This window comes from Stegodyphus dumicola, chromosome 9 (genome assembly GCF_044657685.1).
Source record: "Stegodyphus dumicola isolate Sdum_Otavi_A_Nest chromosome 9, ASM4465768v1".
In the NCBI taxonomy this organism is placed as follows: Eukaryota; Metazoa; Arthropoda; class Arachnida; order Araneae; family Eresidae; genus Stegodyphus; species Stegodyphus dumicola.
In genome coordinates this window covers 38,833,192-38,853,185 of record NC_140776.1, presented here as the reverse complement: position 1 = coordinate 38,853,185, position 19,994 = coordinate 38,833,192, and the positions used below count along the sequence as shown (strand labels likewise).

Here is a 19,994-nt window from a genome sequence, read left to right as displayed (position 1 = left end):
TTTATATTATTCCATATATTTAAATAATACTTAATGTAAAGATAATGAATTTGAGAAAGTATGAAATATGACACCCTGATAGGTGTTAAAAGAAAAATACGATTAAAATTTAAGAAAATTAAACTAGTTCTTTTCTTTAATTTATTATAGAAAAGCATACAAATGCTATGCAGTAATCAGTTAAACAAACATTTGCTTACTTAGAGACATGACTTCATGGAAGACATTCTAAGGATAACTGGCTTGTATAAACAAATATAATGATATGTAGCATTAATAATATAGGCAGAGCATTTTTATATTTTAAAACTCATTATTAGAATTTAAAATCTATGCCTTTCACAATATACATATCTATATTAGCCAAAATTGGTAGCAGCTATGCGGTGAATATTGAGAAATGCTGCCAATTTCTGCCTTGAATATTTTGGGGAATGTGTGCCCTTTCATAATAAATCAATCCTTTCATAATACATTTAATTTTAATAAAACATTCTGCTTTTGCAAGCAATACGCAGCTTTCATCTTCTAAAGTAATATCTCCCCCCTTTCTATATGCCTTCGTAGTGTAACGGTAGTACACTCCATGCGTATTCGAGAGGTCCAGGTTCGAGTCCCGGGAAGGGCATGGCTCATTTTTCGTGCCTCCTGCTTCAAAATAATCTAATATCTCTGCAATCTAATTGTTTCCGTTTACACGTACTTTCGTTTTTCAGCACGGATTTATTTTTACTGTCTACTTCAGGCTGTCTATGATATACAGTGGCTTCCAAAAGTGTTCATACACTTGCGACTTTGAGTGAAATATTGCTTTATTCATTAATAAAAATTAAGGTTTGAGAATGAGAATTTTTAATAATATTTATAAATTTCTCTTATCAAAAATACATTAGCTATTATGAACAAAGTTAAAGTTTTTTTTTTTCTTTTTTTGACGGGACAGAAATCAATAATAAAAAAGTAACAGAAAATTGACTTCAAAAAAGTCTTCGTAAACTTTAAAGAAATCTGCACGTATTAGTAAATATTGCAGCATTTATTCTGTTAGTTTGTCGGTATTTTACAACATTTATGAAAGCTTTCAAACGTCCTGACATAGAAGTTCACCATTTTTTTTTGTAATATCTGCATCAATGTTCGGCTTTTCTTCGATCATTCCTGTTTTTAGTTTGTTTTTCGTTTTTATATTGTGTCTTCGTATTCTAACCATTAACTCTCTTCAAATGCGTTTTATCGAGTTTTTAATCTAGTGACCGAGGTGGCCTTTTCAGAACTTGTGAACAATTATAAACACACAAAAGACGAACGTTGAGGGCTGTGTACTTGGGGTCATTATCCTGATAAAAAATAAAGTTGTTTCCAAAACCCAAATTTTGGGCGGATAATTTAAATTTATCTTTTAAAGTATTTAAATAAAGAACATGGTTCATCATTCCATCAATAAACACTAATTAGCTAATCCTGATGCTGACATTCATCCCAAATAAGGACATATCCAATGCCATGCTTTGCTGTTCCAATTAAGTTCTTGGGATTAAGTTATAACGTTGCGCGCCTCCAACTTGCACGCAACCAAGAGGTGACTGTGAAAACTTGTATAAAAGATAGAGCCTTGTGAAGGGTTTAAGTCCCTTTTCATTCAACGTAATAAATTACAATTGCGTTCTCTTGACGCTTACAGACGGTGCCAACTTGGCAGTCAAATAAAAATAATAACCTGAAAAGAAAGTAAAGATAAGATTCTAACTACGAGGCTCTCTAAAATAACTAACTCACCGCGTTTTACAGTACCGCTGCTAATTCAGCAGACTTGAAGCTCACTGGAACGATTACCACTACTTCCCGCCAAGCACATAGGCCGCAACGCGGGGTTCTTCAATTCTCGCTAACTACCTCCGCGCTCGTGCAGTAAGAATATCTCATACCGAACTCGTTTCCTTCTATTTAAATCATAATACTTCCGCTGATAATTTGAATGCTTGCGCGTTCTACTCAAATTTACATATTCTGGCATTGGCAGTTCCAGGGCAAAGTAAGGCTTGACAGGAAAGATAGTTTAAACTTAAAATAAATGTTAGTTAAAATAAATATAAACCCTACAAAGTTCTTCATTTTACTTCTCCATGCAATTATATGCCCGTCGGAAACAAAAATTTATAATTTCATTTCATCTGCTAAAAAAGACATGGTTCCAGTATGCTTCGGGCTTATTTACTATTTATTTTGCGAAAGAAAAAATAAGCGTTCTATTTTTTGCATTTACAAAATATTTTCTTGGAGAAGAGTGCCCATGTAATTCAGCTGATCTCAGTACTCGTCGAAAAATTTAAGGTGAAATTGAAGTAGAAAAATTTTCAATAAATTCTGCAGAAATCTTTACAGCACTTAAACGTGGATTTTCCATAAATTTGAACAATACATCTCTCATCACGTTGAGTTAACTTTGCCGGTCGACCTCTTTTTTCTTTAATTTCGATCCGATTTTCTCCTTTAAAGCGTTTTGTCACTTCAACGTAGAATGGGGTAAATTTACTAATTTAGTTATATTCCGTATCAATTTTCCACCCTTATGATGAAAAATGATCAATTTTCGAATGATGTTTGTTGTTTCCTTAATGACTACGACCCATTTTAAAATATTTAATGGACAATAAAGAAGTAAGCAAGCAAAGAATAAAGCCAAGCGAATTTTTAAATGTCATCAAAATGCAAAAATAAAAAAAATCAGCAGACGAAAGTTTTATTTATGAAATTTTATGAAAATGTTACGATTACTTTTGTGGCGTGTTTTATTTATAACTCCTTACATTTTTCAATTTAAAATAAAAACAAAACAAGTAAGTATTAAGAAAAAGTTTAGTTTCATTCGAAATCGCATGGAAATGATACGAAAAAATAACTGGGCTTTATATTCGAATTCAAATCCGGGCTACAGCGCTTTTTCTACAAATTCACTACACTTTTGGGAGCCCCTTAAAAGAAAACTCGATATCTTTAAATTACCAGCTAGGATTGTGAAACTTATGATCGTAAAATAAATCCTGTAAACAATATTACTTGTACAACAACAATCTTCAGAAACTTAATATTAAATTGTACAATGAAATAATACTGGTTTTGAAATTTTAGTTATTAGTTTAATAGACAGGTAAAACCAGAAAACACAGAAATTAAATATTAAGATGCATCTTACTCGTCTCGGTGGATGCGGCACATTGTACGTGTAACCACTTCGGGTGCTGCCAAATGTTCCAACATTCTGCTCATTCCCTGATCCAGGAAGAATACAGTGTTCTCTGCTGTAACCTGTTACTCTGCTTGTAGCATATGGAGCAGGAAGGTATGCAGGGTCTTGTCCAGCATCGTATGTAACAGACAGAGGGACATTTTCTGCTTTTATGGGATCTCTGCCATCCGTGTCGGCTGAAAGACATACTCATTAATTTTTAGTATATAAGGATTTCATATTCATTAAAATATTGTAAGGAATAGTGTCTTTAATATGATATCTAATACTAATTTCCCGTTTGAGAGCTAAATAGTGTAACACTTAGATGCGTATATTCCACATTCAATCGTCTTTAAGGTTCAGACTGATGTGTCAAATCGAATCGAGCAAAATACACTTTCTTCATCGCTTTACACAGGATTTAACACGAGGATTACACTGTAAATTTTAATTCCATGGTAGAAATGATTTCATGATGTTAAATGAGAGTAATCGGAGAATAAAGAAAGCCCTTTACGAATTCCAGCTGTATAAAGAAACATTTAAAGTTATTCTCTAAGCCTAAGCCCATTTAGCCCAAATGATATGAAAAGATAATTTTCATTTAAATCCACATTTATTCATATACAAGGGAACATAGAAACACGAATGCCTTATCCTGAAAAAATTATTTGAACCCAAAATCAAGCCACAGATGATGGATGGTGTTTGAAGTTACGAACACTCAAGTACGCAACGATTTTTAAAGGTGTTTTAGGTAATCTCTGAGACAGACGTAACAGTGAGAGACTTCTGAAAAATCATTTTAATTGCATTGCTTAACTTTCAGGAAAAATCTGATGTGTGCACAACATGACCTCGTACGGAATATTAAATTATACCCATTTCTTCTTGCATTTCATTTAAACTTATTGGATTGGGTTAAATCTACTTCTTCGATAGCGCATAAACCACAATAGAATAAATGCACTCTTTAAAATTCACTATATTTGTTTACCATAGCGACACTCTGGTCCTAGGTTCACTTAACAGCGTTATATTTCGTTCATTTAACTCAGAATGCACAAAATTTATATCATCTTAAGAATTATTTAATCGTTGCCACATGTTCTGTTCAAATACTATAATAAATCTAAAACGATGTATAAAAGAAATTAAGCAAAGAACAACAACAACAACAAAAAAGAAACAGTTTTTCACAGACGATTCAGTATTTCTTATTCAATTAATTTAGTTCTCACTTCGCGACAAGGCAAAAATATAAATTAGTCGATTTTACCAGTTTAATAATTTCCAGTTTAATAACTGGTTTTGTGTTATGTAGTTGTACACAGGGTACTATAGTGAAGTTCAAATAAGCAATTAGCCTTGGGACAGGAATGGATTAACCCATTCTACGTCAATTCCTATGGGGAAAAACAGTTCCAGTTTATGAATATTTAGGATGACTAACGGACTTCAGGAACAAATTAAATTCGTATATTGAGGTTTGACTGCATTTTAGAGTCAGTTAATAAAAATAGTACGTGGAAATTATAAAGTATTTCAAATTGCGGATTTAAAATACATTAATAGTTTCCTCAAAGAAATTTACAGAACAAAAATACCATTTTTAGTGTCAGCATTTCAGAAAACGTTTTAAAACTGCAAACGGATGTTAATATTAAAAAAATTCTGTAGGTCTTGAAAAGGCATAAATTTGTGTATATGTTTCACCGTAACAATATGTTACCGTTGTACCAATTGTTAAGCCTACGGACTTGCCGTTTACGGCGATTCGTTAGGCTTAACTTGCCACTTTTAGGTTGTTGATAATTCTACAGCTATTGCAGGCAGATTAACAAAAGGCATAGAATCTTAACCGGGAACATAAAAAGCACTTAATTCAATTTATTTAAGAAAAAAAAAAAAAAAACCCGCGCAATTTACCAACACAAAAGAATTAAAGAAAAGCAAGGTCACGGAGCCATGTTACAGAGTGGGAATATATATATATATATACGTATATATAAGTTTGATGCAGCCGATTGCAACGAAAAAGGGAGGTGCAAAATTAAATGTTATAGCAGTCCAACGTACACAATTTCAACGTTCTGAGGCTACCAGTTCTTGAGTTATGCGAGATACATACATACTTACTACGTTCGTATGTACAGACGTCAAGAAAAATTCTCTTTTGGATCCATTTTAAGAAAATTTAAAACTCTTTTTGGAAAAAACAGTCTTTTATTCTGTCCGTACGTACAGACGTTACGCAGATACATTGTTCAAATGGTTTCGACAACAGTTGAAATGAATATTTTCGTTGAAATAAATACGAGAAATTTTTCAGGATTACAATACTTCCTTTACGTTGTACAGGGGAGAAAATAAATACCAAATCTTTAGGGAAATAACTATACTGTAATCTAAATCGTTAACATAATTTATTACTTTGGAGAGCACTTAAAGATTATGTAACCGTAAAAGTTCTTGCGCATCAAATAAATGAAAAAAAGTCATTGTAATCAAAAAGCATGGAAAAATTTAGTAAAGTATTGGAAATTTAGTAAATTTAGTAATTTTAGTAAAGTATTGGAAAGCTCTCTGCTAAATAGTATACAAGCAATTGGGAGAACAATACAATTTGTGCAAAAAAAAAAAAAAAAAAAATCGAAGCTAAATTTGCAACAATAATGAATTTTCGTAGGAAATGATTTTCTCCTAAGTTTCCATGCAAACGATTTTAAAGCTGACTTGAAAATAATTTTTATACAATGGAGAATGGGAAGCTTATGACAGCGATTTTCAGATTAGAGAAACGAATTATGGCATAATATGTACTACGAAATACCAACATCTTGAGCTGAGAAAAAGTTTTTAAAATTATTAAAAAATATTGCATTATAAACTGTCACATGAAACAGGATAGATAGTTTTTATGACAGTTTACAAACTTAATGCCTTAGAATATTTTTTTTCCTAATGGCGGGCGCTCGCCTATGCCGGCATTGGTCACTCCTAAGGCCAGATGTGGTGGTCAATATTATTATGGAGGTGCCTAATAGCCTCCTATGAAGGGACAGACAATTTACATCCATGCCTTCTCCGGGATTCGAACCCGTGCCCTTCGGTATCGTAGTCTAGCTCCCCTAACCATTATACCGTCTGGGCTGCTATGCCTCAGAGTACAGAACAACTGCTGCTTTCATTGATATATCAAACTCAAAAATACGAAGAAAAAGAAAAATCAAGAACCAAAATTTAATCATACTGATGTACAAATTGCTTAAATTTAAATGCTTAAGTTAAATTACAATCAGAAATATTAATATTATTCAGTGTCATAAGGAAATGATACTCGAATATTTTCCTGCATTAATAACGTTGTAAATAGCTATTTTTTATTAATAGCTTTTGATGATATCTGTGTCTTTCAATACGCATGTCTTATTAAAATATTCTCGAGCGCGCCTTTACAATGAACTGCTTTGAACATGAGCCATTTTCTATTTACCAAAAGACTTTCTAGCTGAATTGTTTATATGGCATTCCAGAGCTATAAATAGCCGTTTAGGAGTTGCAGTCACAAAGCATCATCACTTTACATTATGAGATGCCATCCAAACATTCGAATAGCCTCGGGAATCTAGACTAGGAGTCTTGCCCAAAGTACTTAATTTAACTGTACACTACATAATGATGTCACTCTGAAGCAACTTTAAATGTCTGTCGTCTAGAGGACAAATAAGGAGCAACATTCTTAGAAGTAGCAGAATTCCCTGATAGATTGCAGTTGCAGTTAACGATGAGCATCCGCACTATTTGCATTTAAAATATGAAATCAGTATTAAAGAATCATTCCTTGGTGCCACATTCATATGTACATAAAATCAAATGTGAAATTAAATATATAACTAGGTATGTATTTTATATGAAGTTATTTAAAAGTTTATTTAGAGAAATTCAGCCACTAGATTTTATTGTAAAATTTTGCATTAAATAAATAATAGAATAAATATAATAACCAATTTCTATTTTTATATACTATTTCAGATCTTAAAGCCCTCTTAAATAAAAATTAAAGACGGGAATTTGAATGATATCACAGAATCAAATTGTTGTATGCGGCTTCGTTCCACAATCATTTGATTAATAGAATTGTTCATTTAGTTTACTGGAATGGCCTGGTCAGTTAATAAGGGCTGTGAATTTCAGCCTATAGCCGACGCACAGTTATATTACCTGGATAACAAAAACTTAATGGAATCAGCCTTACAGAAATGAAACTCAGAAGCAGACTTAAGAAGAGATGCTATAGTAAGCAACTTTCTTCGACGAATTGATATTACCGTATTAGCCGATGTATAAGACGCACTTTCTTTCTTTGCAAATACGTCTGAAAAACGGGTTACGTCTTATACGTCGATTCTCAACTTATTCGGCGCTATGCGACATTTGGTTTTGTTTCTTTGTGGAATGTGGGAATATTACAGTTACGTAGTGCTCAGTGAATGAGCATGCGCTGTCATCGACTATCACAGCTGGGTTCATTTAACTTTCCATTTTTTTATGAACATTTTGTGATTTTTTGTTTCCATCTTTTTAAGCGTGTGAAAATTCAGTTCAGTTCAATTTTCTTAAATTTGTTGGAAAGTTATTATATTAAAGTTATGGCTCAAAAATAAGTCGGCATTGCTATAACATAGCATACAAGCTACGTGTGATTGCGTATGCTAAAGAACATGGAAATAGGACTGCAGAGAGGCATTTCGGGCCACCCCAACTTAGAAAATGACAAGAACTTGGCGAATCCAGGAAGATATAGTAATGAAATGGATGGTACAGAAGGCAATTTATTGTATAATGAGTCAGATGCTAATTTAGAAGAGGTTTCAAGTGACTCTTCATTCAGATCTGGAGATGAGTGTCTGGGTTTTGACGAAGAGAATTAAAAGGTGTTCTTTCCCATATAGATTGGGTATTTGCAGAAAGTATTACTTTGTATTCGTATTACTTTATATTTAAAATACTATAAATCCGTTATAATGATCAGTAACAAAGTTTTATCTTCCAAAAATGTGTATAAAAAACGGGGTGCCTCTTATATCCCAGTGCGCCTTATACGCCGGCAAATACGGTATATAGAGGGAACGTTTTGAAAACAACTATGCAATCAAATTTCTCGGCCAAATTTGAATCAAACCCAGGATATTTTATCCAAAGATTTCCAAGCTTTAGCACTTTAGCACACATGCTTCTGGCAGGCTGAATTCTGTAAATCTTAATTTTATTCAGTTTTGTTCATGTACGATTTCATGCACATTGTTTTGTAAAATTAGTAATAAAAACTGAAATATTACATGTTGCGTTATAATTCCATTTAATTCAGTGTTATGCTTTTCTTTTAAGTAACAATAATAAAAAAAATTAACAGTTAGTGGAAATTTCTAGAAATTGACTTAGTACTCAGTGGAATGCGCATCCTTTTGCAGTTTGTTAGGAAAACTATATAATGTTAATTCCAGATAATTACGAACATTATTTATTTTAAAATTAAATCTTTGCGCATGGACGAAACTCATAATCACAATCAATAACTATATTAAAATAACTTAAATTACACAATGACATAATAAAAACACCTGACAGCACAAAATGATTCTTAAAGCTCTTAACCATAGTAAGTGATTTTTAAGAAAGAAGTAAAATTACAGATTATTATAATAAAATTATAATTTTTAATATAATTCATATCATAATTTCATTATAATCAATCATAATTTGACTCTGTGACTTGTTGTCTGGAATTAATAAATACCAAATCGATAAGATTTTTACTTTCTTTTTACTCAGTGCACTATTGCATGCAATAATAAATAAAATTTCCTTACGCGGAAAATATTGCGCTGCTCACAATTCTCTTTTCCAAAAACATATCATAGTATAAGTAGTTATGTATTTTACTTGAAACTTATATTTGGAGAATGGTGTTTCCTTAATGTTTGTAGCTTAAACCTTTTTCCCCTGATGTTTCATCATGCTTGATATTCAAAATGCTTTTAAAAAATATGTGGTCCAAAAACACTTTTTAAAAGCAAAGAAAACAGGGAGGAAAGTATCGGATTGGCAAGAAACGAATTTTGGTATTTTACTGTGGAACATAGCTTTCTATGAAAATTTCTTTCTTTTTTCCTATAAAAAATTAACTTGAATCAGTCAGATCTCTTCCATGCTGTTCGATAACCTTTTGCCATCTCTCTGGGAACTTCCGCCCTCATAGAACGTTTGTTCTTTATCAACAAAAAAACTCAACCATTTGCAATTTGATATCATCGCTATTACTGAAATTTCTGTCACTTAAGGCAGCGGTTCTCAACCGGTGGTACGCAAGAGAAAAACAGGTGGTACGCAAGAGAAAAACAGGTGGTAAACAAAGAAGCAAAGTATTTTCAACTATTAAATTAAAAAATCTCGTGAAGAAAAAGAACAACTGATAGAAATTTCCTGCTATCGAACTCTAACTGAAGATTTCAAAAATAACATACTTATTAACTTTTGGAACTAAAAAAAGAATTTAGAAGTGTTTCAAACAGAGCTGTTAAATTTTTATTGCCTTTTTGCAGAACCTATTTGTGTGAACACATATTTTCTTCCACGTTTTACTTGAAAAAGAAATACAGAACAAAATTAAAATTGGAACCTAATTTACGGGTAAAGTTAAGTGAAATAGGACCAGACATAAAGAAATTGATCTCCCTTAAACAAGACCAAATTTCACACTCAGTTTTAGAATTAAAGTATTATAACTTAAATTTTGATAATTAAAATGGTAACCAAGTTTTAATCTAATATTTTTATGTGTGCATATTTAATATAGCCAATAGGTTGTGCAAATGGCAAAATATATTTCTTTTTAAATATTTCTATTCATAAATTAAAAAAAAATCATTGTAAAATGTAGTGGTGGTACTAAAAGTTTACATATTTGGTTTAGATGGTACGCGTTAGTCAAAAGGCTGAGAACCGCTGATTTAAGGAGTTTTGCAAACTTCGAGATAAATGATAACCCGATGATGCAAGGTAGGGTCTATATGGGAGATGCGAAACTTTCCAAACTAGACTCCAATAATTTCGTATATGTTGCTATAGATTTGTGAGGCCTCGCAAAGTCGTGGAGTACTTAATCTGGTATTTGCAAATTCTAGTCTTTTTACTGTGATTGGTTCCTACATTTTTATAAGTTGTTGGCAATAAACATTTGAGTTAAACATATGGTCGTTTGGAAGAAGCTCAAAATACACCGCACTTTTGTAATCCCACAAAAGTAACAGCATGGTATTTTTCTGATGCAATTTAGTTTTCGATATAATTTGTGCTGATTCATCATGTTTGGACCATGATCTTTTTCGATGAATGTTATTTCAGACGATCAATTTTTTATCGCCAGCGATAATTCATTTCTAAAAAAGGTCGAATATGTTATGCTTGAAATGCGTATCGCAAATGATTCGTTCTGTTAAGTAAATTTATTTGAATTCATGCGGACCCAAATATCGAGCTACCTAACGTGTACAATACATCTTATATGATTTCGAATTGCTTTGTGTCATGCATTGAACCTTTTACAACCCCTCACAAAGTTATATGACGATTCAGTTCAATTAGAGTTTTAAATCTGTCATCGTCAACTTCAGACGATCGACCAGAACGCTGATGGACTTGAAGTGAAACATCTCCAGAATGAAATACTTTAGACCAATTTTGAAGCTTACATTGTGTTAAGTAATCAACAACATAAATTTCACATATTTGTTTGTCAGCCTCAGCCGCTATCTTGCCTTATCCTCTCTTATTATCCATTTCCGGCTAGAATAAGCGCAAGTAGGAATTGTATAAGCTAATGAGGTTGCAAACTGTATACTAGGTATCTAAGAAGTAATTTCTATCCTATAGAGGTGAAGAGCTTTCCTGCTGCCCTGCCACGCGCGTGAGAACTTAATTATTGCTGATATACGAAACGTAATATTATTTGTATTTCGCTCTCTACATGCGTAGTGTCAAAAGGCCAATCTTCGTGTTAATAGTTTCTGTGCAGAATTTAAGTTTAATTCTTATTTAGTTATTTGAATATTTCTTATTTTCAAGGTTTTAGACTAAAAATATTGGTCTCTGTATCCCGAAGTGTGGAAGCGCCTGTACTCTGTAAGATATAAATGTAAAGTTAACCCTTCGTATTTGTGTTGTCTCTTCCACGCACACACGAGCATAGCTTGAGTAAGCTCCCTGTTCCCATTCAGGGTTACTAGATGTTTCCAAAGGCAATCAGAGGGAATAGCATTCCTGATAAGTTTACGTTTGCACCCTATGAGGGTAAATTAACGGTTGTAAATTAAAATATACAGAATTTGTTTCCATAGCAATATAAAAGTGTCAGCTGCCAAATCACAAAAGAAAAAAATATATAAGATTGACAGAAGAATAAAAAAGTGATATAACACTACCTATTTGTGCAAACCGAAGTTACTTTCTTGCCAATCCAATAAAGTGTGTTTTAGAAATGAAAATATTAAAAGCGCTTCTCTAAAGCCACGGGCGGTTTTCTATTACGGTAATAGCGACCTGTGGTAAGACGCACATTTTTTTAATGTATTTAATGTTATATTTACAGTTCTATTTAGCATACTTAAAATATTTCGTTAAGAAAAAACAAATATTCGAAAATTCCAAAAAACTGTTAATTTTTTTTTCAAATAATAATCAATTCAAATGCAAATATACTTTTTAAAGCAAATAAAAATTAATAGTAAAAAATTAATATTTAAACATTAAGTTTAAGGTATTTACAAGTGGTTCATTTCTCCAAAGTCAATGCTAAAATTTAATTGCACGGACTTTGCTAGTTGTCTGCAAAACAATATTTTCTTCATATTTTTATCTTGAAAACACATTTACGTCCTTTTATATTGTCTTTTATTAGACTGCTGTATATAAAAGTCTAACATGCATAATTTCACTTATTGTTTAGGTTTTACCTTAATAGCAATCATGAAACATAGATACTTTGCACGACATGGTATTAAATATTTAAAGAGAAAAAGATCTAAAAATCCTAATTTGCAGGTTACTCGTAGATAGTCAAATAAATATTTAATGTATCTTTCCAGCGTCGTTTATCAAAGCAATAAAGTAGCAGCATTTTTAGATATTACTAGCAAGGAGCTTTTATTCATTTTTTGTTGTGAAAGAACAGTTCCTCACCACATGAAGTCCTTTGTGTAGAGCCTGAAGTACGACGTCGAGTGATGAAGCACACAGCACAAGAGACGACCAAGAGAACAATGATGGAACTGACTACAGGGACAGTGATTGTCAAGTGTCTGTAGAAGGAACCACTCATATCACTTACTTTCGATGGTCTTGGAGGATATTCTGCAAGAAACAAAGACTTTGGTATTATTTATATTCGTTAAAAACGCGAGAAAAAGTGCACTTCTTTTAAAGAGGCCCTTTTTCAAGACATACTGCTGTGTATGTGTATGTGCTATTCTTCCTCTTAGTATTTAAAATATAGAATTAAAAAGAATTTTGAAGGAAAAAAAAAATTTTTTTTCTGTAATTTGGAACTTTGATAGATTCAGTAATGGCTATGATAGTAATTCACTGTAGCGACTATTCTATAACAACGAGAAAAAAGGAATCACATAAAAAAGTCCCAACTTATGAAAGTATATAAAATCAATTTTTCTTATAGCAACTATTCATTATAATGTATTTTTCTTTGGATTTAAAACATTAATTTTTTATTCAGTGATGAAAACATTTTATTTTATTTATTGACAAATATTTACTTTTATCATTTTCCAGTTGAGGGCCAAGTCAAGTTTTTTTCCATTCATAGACAAAGCATTTTTTTTAAAAATAATTTTGCTGTTCATATGACTTGAAATTTAATTCGAAGAATTCTGGTGGCTCATTAATGTTCTCACTATGAGGTGTTTCAAAATGTCCTTTAAGTTTATTAGGTTACACGTTATCTGCTGCCGTATGTTTGTTTGAGCAAATTTACATATAGGGTCCTTAATTTTTCATTTACGGGTAGTTCAGAAATTGTAAACCCAAAATTTAAGTATAGAATATTTTCGTGATTTCATTCTCGGAACCATGCTCGTGTGTTCATTAGCTGATGCTTTACTATCGTCTAATGCTCACTTATGCTCACTTAAAAATTTATCAATATTTCTGTATAAATCTACTGCCTTGAATATTTAATACCGTGAATTGCAATTAATGCGCAAAAATAATATATATTCATGGTAGATTAGGTAGATATAGATGGATCGACTCGACGAGACTGGCTGGAATTTCGTGCTGCTGGAGTAAAAAGTGAAATTCTAACGCAGGTGTCATCAACCCCTTCAGGAGGATATTAAACGTTGACATTCCAGAGTTGTCAGATGTGTCTGTGGTGTCTATGGCAGTTCCGTGGGAACTACAATCCTGAAGTGAGCATGTCAATTTCATAGGATGTTTTATGAATATATTTACTTTATGAGTTCAAATTTTCCTGCACTGCTGATAAAAAATATGCTCCTCGTTTGGAGAGGCATTAGTGAATAAGCTTGCAAAAAGAAAATGGTTCAGTCGATTTGCATCTGAAGATAAGAGTTTGGTGAAGGGTGTAGAAATGGGTGTCTACCCTTCATTGTCGTCACGCGACAAGAACACTCCAGGACCAGATACTGACATTTGACGAGAAATGGATGTTATACTGTAATCGCTAATGAAAGTTCTATGACATTTGACCCCAAACAAAATATTCTTCAGCAAAAGGTACAGTTCTGTGTTTAGTGGACCAGCTCTAGTACTGTGAACTTAGGACTAATACAGAGTGGCAAAACTATGATAGCCGAGGTATACTTGTCCATGTTGCAAAGGGTTGCAGCTCCACTGGCTCGGAAGTAGCCGAGCTGGCACTCGTCAACAGAGAAGGAGTGAAGATTCTTCAAGGCAATGCCAGATTTCATATAACGAAAGCGATTAAAGGGGTGTTCAGTACAACTGGCTGGGAAATTTTACCTCATCCTTCTTACTCTCCGGACATGCTTATCCTACTATCATCTATTTTGGGTTATGTATAACCATCTGCTGGCGCAACTGTTCCAAAACCAAGATGATGTCACGCAGGCCATGGGAAATGTGTTAGGCTCTAGCCAAAGAATATGTGTTGTTAAGAAAGAAAGCTTCGCAGCAGCAGCAGTGGCTCCCTTCGAACGAAAAGGGAAACAGCTGCGCTTGCGTCAAATATCTGTCGCCAAAAAGCGCCAAAGCTCGAAGCTGATGTCGAAGTTCGAGCAGGTTCGACGGTCACGTTTATGAAGAGTTTAAAGCTGTGTAACTCCATTTGTTTCCCTCCATACTGACGGATATAAAATCAGACATCAAACTGCGATATGGATAATGCAATTTCAACAGCCAGTGTCTTCTTTCTAGCGGCGTAGAAGACAAACTGGTTTACGTTACGTCTATGGAGCCTTTCCTTCTTTACATAGACGTTCTTTGGCTCTAGCGACAGGAACTTTTACAAATGCAGAATTTATAAGCTAGGAACTCGTTTGGAATACGCAATTGAAACTGAAAGGAATTAATTATTTTGCTGATCAAAATGCGTTAGCACGAAACGGGTCATTATTTCCCACTGAAAGTTGGGTCAAGAACTTTTTTGGATGCTAGGTAATTCTAAAAGTTCTTATGTCAAAAGGATGCTAGTTGACAACTGTATACTAATTCAGTGTTTAAACAATCATTCAAAATTTCATGAAATTCTGATGAACCAGATCAGAAAAATCATGCACCGCCTATTTATGAAAGCAGGCCGATCGCCTATTTATGAAATCTTGATCGAATAAGAAATTAGCTTAAAATTTTGTAAGCACATACTTCCTTAAAATTAATACATATATACATATATAGATGGGCATGTTGATAACTTAGATTTACTGTTACGCATTTCTATATTTGATGAAACTATACAAGAAACGTTTTGTATATATTTCAGATTTATGAGGTATTTTTGTTGAAATGGTAATGCAAACAAACATCTGAGTGTAAAATGGCAGAAGCTTAGAAATAATTTTCCCATTGATTCTAAGGCGAATTTTGTCATGAGGTTGTTTTATAATTCTTGACAGAAACCGGAATTTTAATATAAAAATTTTTAAAAAATTCCATTTTCATTATTTAAATATAATTGACTCCCAAAATTAATAGTAAATTACTGTGTAAAAAGTTTGAATTTTATATAAAAATTATTAAGTATAAAAAACTGGTTATGCAATTTATTTAAAAAAAACCTGAAGTAAAATACATTTAAGAGAATAATCATGAAGTTTCAAAAATTTTAAGTGAAATACATTGGAGAGAATAATCGTGAAACATATACCTCCAGACAAAGTTAATGTGGCAAAGACGTATTCTGCATCTGTTGAACCAGCGTCATTTCTGGCAGTCATTAACAGGGAATACCACAACCCTGCGCTGAGATCAGTTATCGTAATATTCTGCTGTTCCGGGATGACATTATTACTGACTAGTGTCCATTCTTGCTGTCCACTTGGTCTGTACTGGATCACAAAAAAGCAAATTGGACAGCCTCCATTGTGCCAGCTGTTTAAATTGACGTTGACCGCAGATGAATTGACAGATAGGAGCAGCCTTTTATCTGGTGCTATAGGAGCTGAAAAGAAATATTCATCTTTGATTTTTTATCTTCTAGCACACAAAAAATACAAAATATTGTATTGAAAGCAAAGCATTGACGGTTGCTACATGTTATTTATTACATAATTAATTTGATTAAATTTCTACTATTAGCTCACAGTCTCCCTATATCTTGTTCAAATTTTCAATCGATAATAAAATACTTTTTATTTATCCACTCAAGTTTAAATAATTTGTTTTAAACTTGTAGTGGATGACACTTTATGTTAATACAGTTTATTCACATATTAAAGTTAATTTCTACTTATTAATTCCTGTTTATCGGAACTAAAGGTATGCTGTTTTTATTAAATATACTATAAGACTTAAATAATGACCATTTATTAGGAATTCTCCCGTCCTGTAAAAAATTTATTTTATAACAACTTATAAATAATAGTACATGACTGTGATCAATGGGATCGTAATATTTAACAAAAATAAGTGGCAACAGTGAGACAGAGTTCTAAAGATTTTTAAAGTGTATGGAATTAAAGAATTGTAGTTTTATAGAGTGGGATGAAGCGGATGTAATATCCCATTATGGTAGCGAAAATTCTCCCCATATTTCTACGTTAAACGTGACACTAATATATGTTTAAAATATAACCCTTTAAAAACCCTTGCTTCACAAACGGAGAATGCGAAATGAAAGCGAAAAGAAACTACAGCACAACGCAAGCGACGAGTCGAGAAAGAAAAACGTAAGCGTCAAGAAAAGCCCCCTGGGAAAACTTTTCACAGCAAGTCAACCACATGTCACCTTGAGTCGTGTGAAATCATTAGATGGAATATTAATTGAAGAACTGGACTACTCGAAAATCACTGGAAAGGTTCCTTGCAATAATGAAGCATTACAAGATGTATTATAGACCACCATCAACTTCATAAATTAGAAATGAAAACATGTTAATAAAGTTAATAAAAAGTAACTAAAATAAAATTTTTCTTTGTTGACCTAAGAAAGAATTGACTTGTTATGTTAAGAAAGAATTGACTTGTTATGTTTACTAAAATGTTATACTACTTGTCTTTTAGCATGATTGCGAAATAGGAAAGATAGATGTAGTTTTTAATATAAAACTTAAATGTGTTTTTAGTATAGATGTCTCACATTGTTTCGCAACGTTCCGCAACCTTTAAACTCGAAAAAAGTATGCAGGACGTATTTTAAAGTTGGCATTCATGAAGTAACAAAACAGTTCGCATTTCTCGGTCGAAATGGCATCGGTTCTAGAAAACAAAGACTTTCTTCTTATAAGATGAAATTAACAGGAAAAAAAAATCTGTAGGTAAATACGAAAGCCACCAGAATAGACCAAAATAACTAAAAAAAAAAAAGATTCTGAAGAATATGAATGATCAGTAAAAGATTAAATTTGCGAAAATGAAAAAGCGTCGCTACCTAAAAATGAAACACAATCTCCGAAGCAATACGGAACTAAATAAATATGAAGCATCTCTTAAAGCTCGAAGCAAAATATTAACCATAAAATCAGCAAAGCAACAATATTGTGTTTGGCATAGATTTAGTCAAGATCTCAAGCGATTTCGACGGCAAACAGGTACAGTTTCCTCTTCATTAGGAGCAAAGAAATCCGCAAAACTAGAAAGCAGAGGGTGCAAAGGCCGTAGTTAAACCCTACGACAATAAAGTCTTCCAGTCGCTGCTCTCCAAGTCTTGAGAATTCTTTGTTTCTGATAAGGAGGGACCTATACCAGTTTGCCCTCGAAATCGATTGATTAAATCTACGCCAAACACAAAGTTGTTGCTTTGGTAATTTTAAGTTTCACTTTGACATGTTCTCTTCTGTTTTGAAAATATTCAATCAAGCAGTAACAAAAGTGCAAGCCAAAATGCGGTGTTAGCATGCAAAATCTTGTGTCTCTAAACGGTAATATCGTAAACCTTAAAATAATAAATAAATTTTTTATGTTTGTATACATAGATACATACATAAATATGCATGTATACACACACGCACATAAATATACATGCATACACACGCATAAATATACATGCATATATAACGAGTTAAATTGCAGAAGTTACAGAAAAAAAGACTTGTCAGAAAAAAAATTGGATTATGCATATTTCACATTTTTTGTCTCTTATTTAAAATAAAAGTTGTATTGCCAGAAAGTGTTTAAAAATAGGTTCTGTTTCTTAATTTAAATATTTTATTCGGAGAAAAATTTTTAAAACATTCATGCTTTATTTTTTCCATGGATTAGATATAATTTTAGTTTTAGATTAATTTATTTTTTCAAGTACACGGGAAAATTAGATTTCCACACAAATGCTGTCTATTTTAACTTTTATAAAATAAAGCTTCTGATAATAATGTATTTTTTCCTTAACAGCTTTCTAGGAAGAGGGAAAATGATTTTTTTAAAGTATTTTACTTTACTGCATTAAAACCAATTTCATATCTTAGCACTGCTCCAAAGTCAATATTTACACGTCAGCCGTAAAGTGAAAGTGCAAAAGCATGATAACAGTTTTAATCAATTTTTCTTTTAAGAATAATTTTCATCCTCCGTTTTAAATAAATACATTCTTTTCTATTTTTACACTCGTTTTTTCTTCTAGAAAAAGAGATTCCATATCCCTATCGAGTTACAAGATCTTGGATTTTCTTTCAATCAGCCTGTCATTTTTAAAATCAGTTAATGCAAAGGAAAATAGTATTATAGCCTTTCCATTTGTGGCATAACCGTTGTTCTCATACAACTTTGAAGTTCGAAACGCTGCTCTTAAAATGCTAAACGACATGAAAATTGAAACATTTTCAGATAGAAGCTACTACTTGCAAATATAAATTATAGGAATAATATGCACTAAAAGCGTTAAAATCTTCGTTATTTTAACATATTTCACTTTATCTCATTATCCCATCAAATGATACTTACTATAAACATTAACAAGTATCATTTATTCCTTTCGAAGACTACGTCAGTTTTCATCAAGTTCCGATCCTATATTAAAATATAATTGGATGAAATATCAAATATTCAGGCTACTGGCCTTTAAGTGTATCTACCTCCTTTTAATGTGCTTCGTTCTACAGCGATTCGCTCCTATAGCGCTTTCTAACAAATCAAATTTTTCTTTAAATCATGCATGTAAATTGGTATTGTTGCGTGCGTGCAGGTTCGCAATAGATTGAATGCACACAGGTCGGGTGATAGGCAATAAAGTTTATTTTACCAAAAGAAACACTTCAGAGATCTGCCTCTGGAACTTTACACAGAAATAGTATAGTTCGACCTCCTCATCCGCGACCATGAACGCAAACACGTATGCGCCATTCGAGCCAAGTTATTATCAAAACAGGGTGGAAGGATGGGAAACTTTCTTTTCGTCCAGCATAGCTCCTTTAGGGAAAAGAGAAGACCATTCGTATACCGCCCCTTTTGGACGAGTGTATTAGTTTTGGCAGAATGCCAACCAGGGTTGCGCTTGAGACGGTCGAAATATAGTACTGGCGTTTACAGTAGAACAGAGTATAATCAATAGTTACACTTTGAACTGCTAAGAACGTTAAACACAAAGCGGCGCAAAGCGCATCAAACAGCAATTATATCTGAATACTACGAACACACGCTGAACTAGGAGCTGACAACAACATCTGAGGAAACAATACTCCCTTCGGTCTTATATAGTTTTCACCCTGCTGAAAGATTTCTAGTACTTTCTGCTTCTCGAAAATACGGAAAGGTATATGAGGTTCGAATTGCGCCTACAGCCAATATAGTCATCAATTACATTTATTCAACTACAATACCTATTAAGGTGATACAGGGGACCGGACTCAAATGTCGCCAAATAGTTGCCAAATTTGGCGATTTTTGGCGAGAAAACGTCAAAATGTTTTGGCAAATTGTTTCGCCAAATTTGGCGTCCTGGTAGAGCTTTATTTTTATCAGCTTTTCACGTTACATTATGCAGAAAATACAATTTCACTAAAATCATCTATCTGTGTACAAAATTCGTAACAGTATTATTTTGCAATTTACATTCGCT

General features: G+C 32.7%; 1 protein-coding gene across 2 annotated transcripts in view; it reads right to left on the bottom strand.

Moving 5' to 3' along the window:
- The window catches only part of LOC118197677 (cell adhesion molecule Dscam1-like), a 952,054-nt gene that overhangs the window by 24,624 nt on the left and 907,436 nt on the right, over nt 1–19,994 (bottom strand). For both annotated transcript variants that reach the window (XR_015042957.1, XM_085823340.1), the window contains exons 20-22: nt 15,651–15,944; nt 12,470–12,640; nt 3,194–3,423 (exon numbers count right to left, since the gene is read on the bottom strand). Coding sequence is in view for 1 of the 2 variants with exons in the window: in XM_085823340.1 (XP_085679466.1) it covers nt 3,194–3,423; nt 12,470–12,640; nt 15,651–15,944 (695 nt within the window). In the remaining variant the exon portion in view is untranslated. The remainder of the gene's footprint in view (nt 1–3,193; nt 3,424–12,469; nt 12,641–15,650; nt 15,945–19,994) is intronic.